Source organism: Cuculus canorus, chromosome 5 (assembly GCF_017976375.1).
Source record: "Cuculus canorus isolate bCucCan1 chromosome 5, bCucCan1.pri, whole genome shotgun sequence".
Taxonomy (NCBI): Eukaryota; Metazoa; Chordata; class Aves; order Cuculiformes; family Cuculidae; genus Cuculus; species Cuculus canorus.
Window position 1 is genome coordinate 32,869,003 of NC_071405.1, and position 13,458 is coordinate 32,882,460.

A 13,458-nucleotide genomic window follows, 5' to 3' on the forward strand; every position below is an offset into this window, starting at 1 on the left:
TTATTGGGCACTGGCAGAGGCTACCCAGGGAGGTGGTTGAGTCCCCATCCCTGGAGGTGTTTAAAAGATGGGTTGATGAGGTGCTCAGGGATCTGGTTTAGTGGTGGACAGGTACCGTTGGACTTGATGGTCTCAAAGGTCCTTTCCTAATTCAGGAATGACAGTAGACATGACCAACCTGATACTCCAGATGAACAAACTACACAGGATAACAGAGACACAGAAATGACTGAGTATTTTGCACTGAGGGGATCTTTTAAGGTTAGCATGTTATGGTGAAGGGTGAATGGGAGAGGATCTGAAGTTCCCCGAGTGGGGTTCTCCCACTGAGAGCCAAAATCATACTCTCTCTTCTTCTGTAATCGCTTGTTTGGAGTTTTCTTCCTATCTAAAGGCAAGGACAAGCAGAGAGCTGGAGCCAGCTCCAAATAGCAAGAGTTTTGACTGCTGTGAAGTTTCATAACAACATTAAAACTACACTTTGAACAGGATACGCATAAGATTTCTGGGAGAATTTATCCCTACGCAGGTAAGAGGGAAGCGCACTCTACAGCTGCCGCCTCGCTCGCACACCGATGGAGCTCGCTCCCTCGCGCTGCCCCGGCCCGGTAAGGGATGCTCTTTCTACCACTCCAAACACAGCCCCACCGAGTCCCTCCACCGCGCCTCTCGGCCCCGCCCCCCCGCCGCGCCTCTCGGTCCCGCCCCCCCGGCCGGGGGCGGAGCGGGTCTGCGGCGCGGCGGGCGATGGGGGGCGGCGGGCCGGGCTGGCGGCTGGCGCTGGCGCTGCTGGTGCTGCCGGGCGCGCTGGGCAAACCCACGGCGCGGCAAGAGCGCGCGCGGCACGAGGACCGTGCCGGCTTCCAGTACGACCACGAGGCCTTCCTGGGCAAGGAGGAGGCGCGGAGCTTCGACCAGCTCAGCCCGGAGGAGAGCCGGGAGAGGCTCGGGTGAGACGTGGCACGGGGAGGGGACGAGGGCGGGGCGGGGGCGGGGCGGCATGGGGATGGGAAGGGGTGCGGGATGCAGCCGGGGCCGTGCGGGATGGGGCGCGGAATGCAGCCGGGGGGCCGTGCGGGATGGGGACGGGAGGCGGGGGGAAGGGATGCGGGATGGGGACGGGATGCAGCGGGGGGCGGTGCGGGGCGTGGCCAGGAGGCCATGCGGGATGGGGACGGGAGGTGGGGGGGATGGGGTGCGGGATGGGGCACGGAATCATAGAAGCTATGATTCTATGCGGGATGGCGCTGGGGGGCGGTGCGGGATGAGATGCGGGATGTGGCCGGGAGATGGTGGTGTGGGATGGGGTCGGGCGGTGGTGCAGGCTGGGGAGCGGGATCGTAGCTCATAGCTTCTAAGATTCTGTGCGGGATGGGGGTGCGGGATCATAGAATCATAGACTTTATGATTCCGTGCGGGATGGGGTCGGGAGGCTGGGGGAAAAGGGTGGGAGTTGGGACCAGGGGGCGATGCGGCGTGCGGACTGGAAACGGTGTGGGATGCGGTCATAGAATCAATGATTGTATGCGGGATGGGTCTGGGAGGCAGGGCGGGTGCGGGATGGGACATGGAATCGTAGAAACTATGATACCATGGCGGGGTGGGGCTGGTGCGGGCACGGCATGGAGGCACGGAATGGAGCCAGGGGGTGATGCGGGAGGGGGTGATGCGGGATGGGGTGCAGGATCACAGAATCTGTGGGTTTATGCGGGATGGGGACAGGAGGCAGGGCGGGTGCGGAATCATAGAATCTATGATTCCATGTGGGACGGGTTGGGAGGTGAGGCGAGTGCGGGATGGAGTCGGGGAGCAATGCTGTGGTGCCCGAGGGGCCGGTGCAGTCATGGCCAGAGAAGGGGATTGCGGCTGGAGGGCGTTGGGTGCTGCCTGCTCTGCTCCAGCTCCTGCTGCTTCCTGCTTTGAGGGGCTCCTGGAGCAGCCTGTACCTCCATGTAGCCAGTGGTGCCCCTTCAGTGCCACTGGTTTTTGCAAACAAGCAACCACCAAGTCATCACTTCTGTGTTTTTCTTTGCTGCCTTTTTTAGTCCTACAGCAAAAAAACTCAAGGAGGGAGCTGCTGTGTGTGGTGTGTGCACAAACCTCATCTGCTGCTGAAGGGCTTTGCTGCTGCAAGTCCTTACCTCTGGGTCATGTGTCAGGACCATAGTAGTTTGAATTGAGTTTAAACTATTCTTTCCTCACAGCTCCATTTACAATTCCACATGAAGCCATCTTCCCAAACTTTTCCACTTGTGAAATCTTTATGCATGGTCTTGCGGTGTTGCTCTTGCTTCTGTGCTGCTCTTTACACGAAGAATAGAGTTCATGCAACAGCTGCCTGATGTTACTGCTTTTCCCTCCCCTATACCTGCAAGGAGTCAGAACATTAATTAGGATGAAGATAACAGTAGTTAAAAGATCCTTTTGTGTGTTTACTGATGAGAAATTAGTTCTAAATATCTGTATGTTCTCACTCAGATTAGCTCTGCCTTTACTGCCCTTCCATAGGGAGTGGAGCTTACTGTATGTCTGTCTAGTTCTATCATAAGCTCTTAGTGCAGAATTGCTGTTGTCTCCAGACTGACCTCTTGAGCCTTCTGTAAGCTGTCACTACTATTTAGCTGTATCTCAGTGGGTAAATGGATAAAGCGGTTATCAGAAATGACCAGTTTTGTGCACACTGTTTCAAGAAGGAGCAAAAGAAACCATAGTCACAGCGTACATGATATATGACTTAGATTCTCATGAAGTGTATCTCTAAAATGGATGTGCCTTTTAAAAACTGGTCTACACTTACAGAAGTACAGTTGTTTTAGTTGGGGATATGATTTAACGGTAGGGTTGTTTTTTAAACAGTTTTTACAAACACTAATTCAGGAAGGGAAGAAGCTTAACTTTTAGCCATCTGACTGTGTGCACATTGGAGGGTTGACATAGGCACGTTGAGCTACAGCCACAGTCAATAACCTTTTAAGTGGAGGTGACTAATATGTCCCTCTGAGGAACAAAGCCCACATTTTTATCCAGACATTGTGCAGCAGAACATAAGAATTGTGGTTCCTGGGGGGCCCTGTGGGACAGTTTCTTAACTTTCAGCATTTCCTAACCTCATAATTTCCTATCTCATACTAGAAGGTAGAGGAGAGAGAGGATTTTTAAAACATTTAACTTTCTTCTTTTATTGTGTATTTACCTGCTGCATGTGCCCTTTAGCTTCTTTATTATGAGGGGGGAAGCTAATACTGACTGCAGTCCCACCTAACAGTCTCAACTTCTTTCACATTAAAAATAGCGAAGAGCTACTAGCAGAATTGTTTATTATAACTAATACATCTAACAATAGAAAGAAATACCAGCTAAACCAGACTAGATGCAGTGCAACTACAGTTTGTTTCTGTGCCTCATCAGCAGTGATATAAGGGTTAGAAGAGCTGATGTGCCTAAAGCTAATTTGAATGCACAGAAGACACACAGTGCTAACTGCCCTAGTTCCAAGAGCAACATACACAGTTTCCCACAGGCCAGCACCCAGAATGCAGTAACGCTATGACAAGCTTACCTACAAGTTGTGAGATTAAAATTGCATTCTCATTTTAGATAAGGGGTTTTATCATCTGGTCTACCACCGGGCCAGAAGCTAGTTTTACAAGCTCGAACCCAAACTGGTGGCGTTTACCAATCACAGGCATGCCTTGAGAGATTTATTGCAGAGAACCGAAATGGTAGAGGACAGCGTTGCCCCTTTTCCAACATATTCTTTTAGGTCAGTTTTATCTGCAGCTGTGGGTGCAGAACTTTTCAAAATGGAAGCTTCCCTGCAAGTATACCGGTACCATCACTCCTGATTTCAACAGGATTTGAGGCTAGCAGCTGCACACGTGGCAGCAGCTCATAGCCCAACTGCCAGCAATGACTGAAGACCAGCTGCAGAGTACCTATAGCTTTGGTTAGTAACAGGTATTCCTGGCAACACAAGCAATATTGGTTTTTTTGCTGGGAGAGAAAGAAAAGAAATAGAAGTGGAAGAATGGGAATGGAAGACAAGACTGTACATGGTGTACATACCCAACATTACTAGTCATAAAACTCACTCCACCATCAGTCTGCTGGAAAACCATAGGAGAAACTGCACATGCCTATGAAATCCTGGCTTTTTGCTCTAATTGCCTCCAGCAAGCTGCAGTACAGGCTTTCTTTTGAGGTGAATTCATGTCTGCTGCCCCTAGTCCAGCAAGGCCACTCCCTGTTGACAATGAAGAACAGCTCCCCCAAGTTAGTAAATACAACCTAAGAAATCCAGGTATTATCTGAGGTACTTTGTTCACTTGCTTTGATCGTGCGAGTTCCATTTCAATTATTCATACCAATACTGAATAATGAATAGAGACATATTCCTTAAGATGACCTGCAAAATGCAGGAAAACCTTTGCCACTAGGGCAGCTTTATAAGTTTTAGGGACTGTGTTTTTGTGGGAAATTAGGGCCAGATAAAGATTACTAAAATTGGACTGGTGTAGTTTATTTTTCTTTCAACTCCTAAGGGTGCTGGTCTCTTTTTACAGGAAAATTGTGGATAGAATAGATGACGACAAAGATGGCTATATCACAACAGAGGAATTAAAAAACTGGATCAAACGGGTACAGAAACGCTATATCTATGAAAACGTGGCTAAAGTTTGGAAAGACTATGATCTAAACAAGGACAATAAAATCGCCTGGGAAGAATACAAACAAGCCACATACGGTTATTATCTAGGTAAGATAACATTTTCAGATGATATGCCCAAAGACTTTTGAGATGACAAGGCATGATTTGATGCCTTGCAGTCAACAGGAGTTTGGTGTCTCATTTGGAATTCTTGAAAATTGTATTAAATTTTATAGATGCTCAGAGGTCAAAATCACTTCTCAGTTGTTTATTGCAGCCATTTCCACATGGGTCACCAGAACACAGAAGGTTTTGTAGAGGGATTATTAACCATACTGATAAAGCTGAATTAAAGTCTCCTCCAGTTAGAAATGCATATTTTTAAACATTAAAAATGGTACTTTAATTAAATATATATTGCATAATTAACCAGTATTTGTTAATTCTGCTCCCTTTAAACTCCTAAGAGTCTAGATGCTAAAAGTTAAGATCAGGTCTAAGCTACAGCAAAGTTATTGATTAAAATAGTTCTTGCAGAATAACATGCCACAGACTGCAAATGAAAATCCTTAACAAATCAGGCAAAAGAAACATGTATTAAAAAATATACCTGAATCTTTTTTCCCTCCCATATACATTCCCTTTGCTTTTTTTAAGTTAATGAAGGGAGAGGAGCAGAGAAGATCGCTTAATCTAAAGCGCAGTGCTGGCAGAACAACAAATTGGTATTAACTGAACATTTATACTGGAAATTAGAAAGCAACATCTATCTACTATAGAGGCAGTTTCTGGGGCAAGCTTCCAGCAGCAGTAATAATTCCAAAGTCTACTTTAGATTAAAATGGAGCTTATTAAATTTGTGGAAGGAAATATTTAACATACCATCCCTGAAGCAGTATCCCTGAGAGCCCTTCTCAGGTCTTTGTCTTTGCTCTGTAATCCCCAAGATTTGGAGAACAGCTACTATATTGTGGTCTTACATATACTGTGTGTTAACTCACACTTAAAATTCCCCCATCTATGGTTCCTGGCCTAGTCTTTTTCAACTGCATTTATCTCCTAACACGTGAACTATGAAGTTGTTATAATATGAATATTTCTCATGTTTGAAGTCAGTTTAGTGATTCTATTTTTAAAATCATATCAAATACCATTCATTTTATGCCACTGAACACCCTGAAAAAATGTCATTGTTTTAAACTGAAAATAATTGTTAGGTTCCCTGTAGCAGAGGCGTGGCAGTTAGATAATTTCAGTCAAGCTGCCAGCTTCTGAAACCAGTTACCTTTGGTTTGCTTGCTTTTTGAAACGAAAAAGTTGTGTAGATCATACTGATTCCTAAGAAGAATAAAACTTCATTGAATGAAATCTACCCCAAATGCTGCCAAAGCAGTGCTTGTAAAAGCAGATGAAAAAAAGATTAAATCTATGAAGGTTATACAATACTGCAAAATCCATTAGCTTGGCTTCCAACAGGCGGCTTACTCAGACATTTACCTACACTACTAAGTCACCTTTAAAAATCAAACCAAGTGCTCAACCTGTGACTTTAAAACTCTGCAGGAAAAAGAAGTTCCATTTTAATACAGCAGCTGTTCCAGCAATAAGCCTTTGTATTTCTAGACTCTAACATCAAATTGGAGTACTTTCTTGCAGTAATATGTTTTAAAAGGAACATCATCTTAATTCATTTACAGAAAATCCAGAAGAATTCCAAGATGCAACTGACCAGCACAGTTTTAAAAAAATGCTGCCTAGAGATGAAAGACGATTCAAAACTGCAGATCTGGATGGAGACCTGGCTGCCACTCGTGAAGAATTTACTGCTTTCCTTCACCCAGAGGAGTTTGAGCATATGAAAAACATCGTTGTCTTAGTAAGCAAAGGAAAACCAATGCCATTGATTTAACTTTTTTGGATGAGCTTTGAAATGCTTCTCTAAGCTTTTCATACAGGATTTAGAAAGACACACAAACCTAATACCCAAGTGGGGAATAGAAAGGGGTGCCTTTCATGAAATTCACTTGATTTAGAGCTCTCAGTATAAGAAACAGTTGTTAAATGCACTTAGAAAGCTCTTAATTGGAATCAATAAACTGTTATAGGCCATGGACTTAACACCAAAAAGAAAAGAAGGGTATGCTGACCTGTAGCTAACAAGTTTTTGATGCAAGCTTGTATCTGCCCCTAACTTAAAACTTAGGCATGGTGTCCAGTTCATTTACATGCAGGACATTTTTTCAACACGAGAGGATATTTGTACATTCATTGTATAAACAACAGTCACACTGGAGTGCATTTACTTATGCACAAGGGCAGGTCAGGGCCTCAAATGTGAAAAGATTGAAGAGGTGAGTAGCCAGAATTCTCAGTTCTTTCTTGATTACTTCAATGCAAAACTGTTTTCCAGGAAACCTTAGAAGACATAGACAAAAACGAGGATGGCTTTGTGGATCAAGATGAATACATTGGTAAGTGTTGAAGTTCGTTTCTCAATTTGTCCATCTTCTCTCAAATTTGCAGTAGTGATGAACATTTGTATGTTCCAGTTCAACTATTTTAAACCAACCATAACATCCATAAAGTTTAATTCAATTTTAGGCACATAGGAGCATCACCAGCAAAAGGTTCCTAACACTTAAGAGGAGAATCTTATGCTGTAAAGTCTTACGTAATTTGGCTAAGATGGTCTGGAGTAATATTTTTCAAGACAGGAATACTCTATACTTGACCACATGGACAGCTTTTTTGAATGCATTGTTTAGAACTGCCGGAGGATCAGAAAGTGAATTAGTCTCTTCCCAAATGTGAATGTTACTTGACTATGCAAAATAGCTAGGAAGCACACATTGCAAAAAAGAAAATTAATTGTTTTTATGATAGTTATTCTCATAATTTAATTAGTAAGTAAGAACCCCTACTTCTCTATTGGTTTTTTATGGTGATGCTGTTATGTTTCTTCTGGAAATATAGGATGCATCAAAAGTGAACTGCGTAAAAATAACACTAAGATTTAACATTCTCAAAGTCAGCTGTGCATTACTTCAGTAGCAGAAAGAACAAAATGGAAAAGACCAATAGCAGATCAGTCACAGTTCATTTGCACAAACTTCAGTCGCACTAGGCTGTTAGCTGCTGTCTTACACTTAGGCCTATGAAGACAAAACGGAAGCGGGACTAGAGATCAGCAGTACGTAGTACATTTTAGCCTTTTGAATCATTATGCTGATTCCAAAAGCTAACTTCTTCCACTGCACTTACTTTGATGGGTTTTAAATCAAGAAAGTGGCACCAGGAAAGCATTAGTGCAAACTCAGATAAATCTTTCTGTTTCTTGTGGTGCTGTAAAGATCACTTCACATATAATCAGGAACAATATATACACATTAATTAATGGCAGGAGGTTTCTATTCCGTGTAAATTATATTTAGCCTCAGAATGTGAGTGCTATTCATTTATGACTGAAATAACAGAGCAGCATAATTTCCACAGTAAATTCAGTTCATTCAGTGACATTACCTACATATAATTATAAGGTAATTGTCAACATTTGTTACCATGTGAATGCTGTTTTTTCTTGTCTTCTGTAGATAAGAACATAGAATGTTCTAGTCACGATCACCCCACATTGGCAAGGAGGATAAAAATCAAATTGACAGGACATGTCAGTTGCTTCAAATAAACAATATAATTTGCACTTTAAAAAAATGAAAAAAGAAAGTGAATGTGTTGTCTGAAGTTTTCTTCATGAGTTGAGGAAAATATGCTTAAAATATGCCTACTTCCCTTTTTCAGATATAATTTTTTTATTTCTGATCAAGCTGGGGTTAAAAAGCAAATAGAAAACCAAATTTCTTCCTCAGGTGTTCACAAGGAATAACAATAAAAAGTCCAAAAATTACAATCTCTAGGTCAGGTATTTAATGAGGAGGTCTGCTGAGGGTTATAGAACAATTTCCCCCGTCTCCTCCTTTCTTCTTCCTATTTTGTCTTTTAAAAAATTTGGCTTAGATTTTACACAAGTAGCAAAGGAAAATATCTCTAGTTATGTTAAATAGAGAGAACTAAATTTTTATGGTGCATGAGCAGTTAATGGAGTATTTCAGGGACACTGTGGACAGTTCTACCAATAGAGAACTGCAGGCTGGGAGGAGATTACTCCTAGATTTGAGACCAGCATTTATACTTCCTATAGATACCAGTCAGCCTCTGTTTTAGAGACCATATATGCGGGGTTCATTTTTATTTAGTACATCTTGAAAACAAAAACAGCATAGTATCACAAAGCAGGCTGTAATTATAAATGGAAAAGTGTAAAGCTTGAGTAATAAGCAGCCCGGATGAGCGGGAAACCATTGTTTTGCTACAGTGACCAGAGGAGTAGAGTGGACACGTAATTTGGAAGGCCTGTGCTCTGAAGAATAGATAGATATCACTTAGTAATCACTGCGACTCTCCCAGCTCTACATAGAAGCCACCGCGGCATTGTCATACTGATACTTGTTAAAGATAGCACAGGACTAATGTACAGAGCAGCCTGGGCATGTAATCTGTGCATCCTATGTCACAAACGGTACTCCGTCCCAAGGTACCACTCTATGGGAAGTGCAGTGCTGGTGGTTTCTCATCCAGAGTGCACCATCAATTCATGACGACTTCTCCAGGTTTCTTTGTAGCATACCTTCTTCTGGAGTGTTCTGCAGCAGTGCGTGGTTAAAAAAGGACTCATTTACTATGATGAATTTCTCTTAAACAGACCTCTCTAAAAGCAGGACAAAAGCATTCAAGTTCCATTTATCAATTTTTATTTTCCTAAATTTCCCCTGTGCCATTTTTGCCTTAACCACTCCACTGTCTGGAGCCTGATCTTATCCACAAAGACATTTGCTGGCAGCGACAAGATAAAAGTACTAAGTTGCTTTCTCCCCATGTGACTGAGCCCAGCACTAAAGCTTATGATTTACTAAAGATCTGTAAAGAATTTTTTCACACTGAAATTCAGTGAATGATGACCTTTGGACACATTCACCTCTCATGTTAGCCTCAGCAGTGGTGCAGAGTTAAGATGCAAGCGTAACGTAAGAATGGACAGAATCACCAGCAATGGAGAAATAGGCCTGAGAGAAGACACACACAGCTACTCTATTGACTCCCAACTTTCATTCCATCCAAAAAGAAGTGCTGTGGAAAGAGAAAAGTTTAGTCTTCCTTTGAGGAACACTGTGCAAATCTCTTTAGTTTGTGCATAATTTGAAAATTAAATATGATTTGAGTGAGATTTTTATTTCCTTTCCAGCTGATATGTTTGCAAATGAAGAGGGTGGACCAGAGCCTGACTGGGTGATTACAGAGCGTGAACAGTTTGCAGATTTTCGTGACCTCAACAAAGATGGAAAAATGGACAAAGAGGAGATTCAGCACTGGATTCTCCCACAAGACTATGACCATGCACTAGCTGAAGCCAGGCACTTAGTCTATGAGTCGGATGTAGACAAGGTATTTAGTGTTCTAATATATATTTTTTTTAGAAGTTGTATAAAGTTGTGTGTTTTTTTTTTTTAAACATATCAAGTAATAAGAAATTATTCCTAATAACTTTTCTTATTAGTAGACTTCAAATGGGGGTTAGAGGCTAGAATTGCTGGTGTATTAACGTATCAATGCCAATTTCTGTTGGTGTAGTTAGAATCACAAAGTAATAGTAGTAACATGAGGTTTATCAGCTCATGTTTATCTAGCTGATAAACATGAGGTTTATCAGCACTTTACCCAGCTTTTATTAGGTTAGATAAGAAATTATTTATCATCTTAAACTCGGAAGCTTTAATAGAGTAGAAATATTCTTTTTCCTTTTAAGAGCAGTCATAAGTTTAGTATGCTAAGTTGTCAGATTCCAAGAGAAAAGTTAAAGATAGAGGAGGTAGTGAAAGACCCCTGTTTCTATAATCAAACACACATCTTTGTCTTTAAGACTGGCTCAATGCATCTGCGTCTTCTGATGTGGGAGATTAATGGCTGAGTAGATCCTAGGCAGTGATCTTCTGAAGTGTAATGTGAACAAAGCTGGAACCTGAAAAGCCAGAACACTCTTACACAAGAGAGTGTGTAAATTGCTAACTTAAACAACCATATTCAACAAAATACACCAGAGAATTTTCATTTTTACTGTTAAGAAGGTGAAACCAAACCACAGGGCAAAACTGCCTACCATATAACCCATATACTGTTTGGCAGTGAGTTAATTAGCAATTTGACCCAACTGGAGCCAGTGGAACCTATGTCTTCCACTGGGGTCCAGACTTCACTCACCATGACAGCTACAATTCCTGAACCTGCAGTCTCCTGCTTTGAAGAACTGTGTATTTCCAGAGCTCTTGTAAATCTGTGCTAATGTGTCTTTTACTTAGCTTTGCAAATGTTCTTACGGAGATTTTATTTTCCTCCCATTAGGATCAAAAACTAACAAAAGAGGAGGTTCTAGACAACTGGAATATGTTCGTTGGAAGTCAAGCTACTAATTACGGAGAGGACCTCACAAGAAACCATGATGAACTATGATACAGTGTACCAGCCAGTATGCCACAGACCTTTACTGAAATCACTATGTCCGTCCCCTCTTTTGGGTGGGGATGATGGGCAAAGGACATACTCACAACTGAATGACTTGCATTAACGTATTTTTCACATGTCAGCTTATTACCTCAGAAACTGCGTAGAATAGTTTTTTTACTCTTTTCACATGGTTAAATACAATATCTAATTACTACAGTTTTATTTTGGAAAGAATAAGAAGGTAACTTTTCTTAATAGATTAGAGCCTGATCTGGAAAAGGCACTTCTAAAACATAATTGCAAGGACCTGTAATAGTGAAATATTTTCTTCAAATACACATTTTTAAGAAGAAAAACATTTTTACTATAGTGAAATGCAACTAGGATTAGAAAGAATGTTTAAACAGACTTAAGTTATTAAGTCAATTTTTTTAATAGCATGTAACAATTTATGCTTTGACCTTCCTACACAGAGAAAAGGTTTGACAAATCAAGATACACAGCCTTTTTCTCCACACTGTTTTTCTCTCACAGTTTTGGGCCAGAGGTGCTGAAGAAAGTATCCAGCAGCTGTCTGGCTTGTTGCTTTGGTAGTGCAACATGTACAACTGGCCCTTCTCTCTAACCCCCATCCCAGGTCAGAGACAACACATGTGGCTCAACACCCTGTGTTGGCATTTCTCAGCAGGGGTTGTTGAGTTCATAGTGACAGCTGCTTCTCCTGACAACAGAATAATGTACAATTGTTTGTGGGCTGTTGGTTATGCTGTTTCCTGGGAGGAATTACGCCACATGGAGCACAATTTATCTCGCGCTTTTTCGCACTTTACCCAAGCCGTACTCTTGTTCACACACTGTGAGTGGCAGTGGTTCTGTGATGGAGAAAGAATGAGACATATCACCCCTCTGGGCCTTCTGTACCACATAAGAGGACAGATTTATGTGGCTAAAGTTCTGATTTTGCATGTATATACGTATAAATATGTGTTACTGAAGCAACTACATGAAGGCAACTTTCCTTCTAAAGAAAGGCATAAGCTGTCCACACAGGTGCTTTCTTTTTTACTGTACAACGTGAGCTATTACATGTATATTTTTATATACCCAACTTAGATAAGTTTGGTTGGTTTTAAATGTACTGGTTTTAAAATAAGCACAATAAAACCAATACTTTTTGATACTACGAAGGTGCTATAACAGTAACACAGACTAGCACTGAGAGATGATGTGAAGACGGGAAACAAGCCTTTAAATCCAGTAGTTCTCAAAGCACTAAGTCACTGGCAGCTCCTGCAGCACTATGTGGTCCTCTACGATGGACACATGGCACCAACTGTTTCTTCACCTTAGTAAAATAAAAAAGCTAGAAATAAGTCTAATGTATGTAGTTGCCATTGCTATCGTTAGAATCTGTGCTGAACACTAACACTGGGAGATGAGAGGCCCACAACACAGTTCACTTGGAGTTTCCTTGGAGATCTGGTGTGCAGCGTCACAAGCCAGTGACCACACCACCATCTAGACAGGAGCTTTGAGACTCCCAGATCATGATATACTTCAGCAATTTAACCACTCTGTGAAAATCATTATGATACAATGCAGAACTGTGAGCTCCATAAACGGTGTCATTTTTATAAGGTCATATAAGAACTGTGGTGAAATATGTTACATCTCCCAATTGAAGGCAATTAATTCCAGATATCAGAGTCTGGCAGAGATTACATGTCCTTCCTAGCATGATTATTAAGCTTTTGGTGTGCACTTCCTATGACATTGCCAGCAATGTCTCCAAAAAGTCCTTACCCCTTTGACTAACATACAGTAGGACAAATGTCATAAGACATAAGTGAGTGTTTTTGCTCTTCCAGTACCCTCAAGTTAAATAAATGCCTAAATGCAGTGTTATCTGAGAAGCAATAAAATTGTATCTTGGCACATGTAAAATATTATCTGTTTTGTTTATGACTTGGAAAGGTTTATTGTATTCGATAATTCTCAAGATTTTAACACTTTCTTTTAGTAGTTCTTTCATACTAAATTTCAACATTTTTATATTTTAGTAACAGAATTGCAGTACTCTCTGCATTTCAGTTATCTTCTGCTGTTTCAGGAAACAATACCTTAAAAGACCTCAAAACTTGTTTCCTGTAAGCGAAACTGCAGCTCTGACTGGATACTAAAGCCAAGGATTTTCACTGGAGCCCAAGGGAAGGTTGTTTGCTAACTCGTGTTGAAATTCAGTGGGAGTTGGGTGCTGA

At 41.7% G+C, this 13,458-nt stretch overlaps 1 protein-coding gene across 1 annotated transcript; it reads left to right on the top strand.

Annotated features, from left to right (window-relative positions):
- Positions 1–705: 705 nt before the first annotated feature.
- Positions 706–13,167, top strand: RCN1 (reticulocalbin 1). Its single transcript, XM_054068710.1, has 6 exons — positions 706–950; positions 4,563–4,756; positions 6,346–6,524; positions 7,059–7,119; positions 9,945–10,144; positions 11,099–13,167. Exons 1-6 carry the CDS (start codon positions 748–750, stop codon positions 11,204–11,206), a joined length of 945 nt encoding a protein of 314 aa, XP_053924685.1. The 5' UTR covers positions 706–747; the 3' UTR covers positions 11,207–13,167.
- Positions 13,168–13,458: the final 291 nt, after the last annotated feature.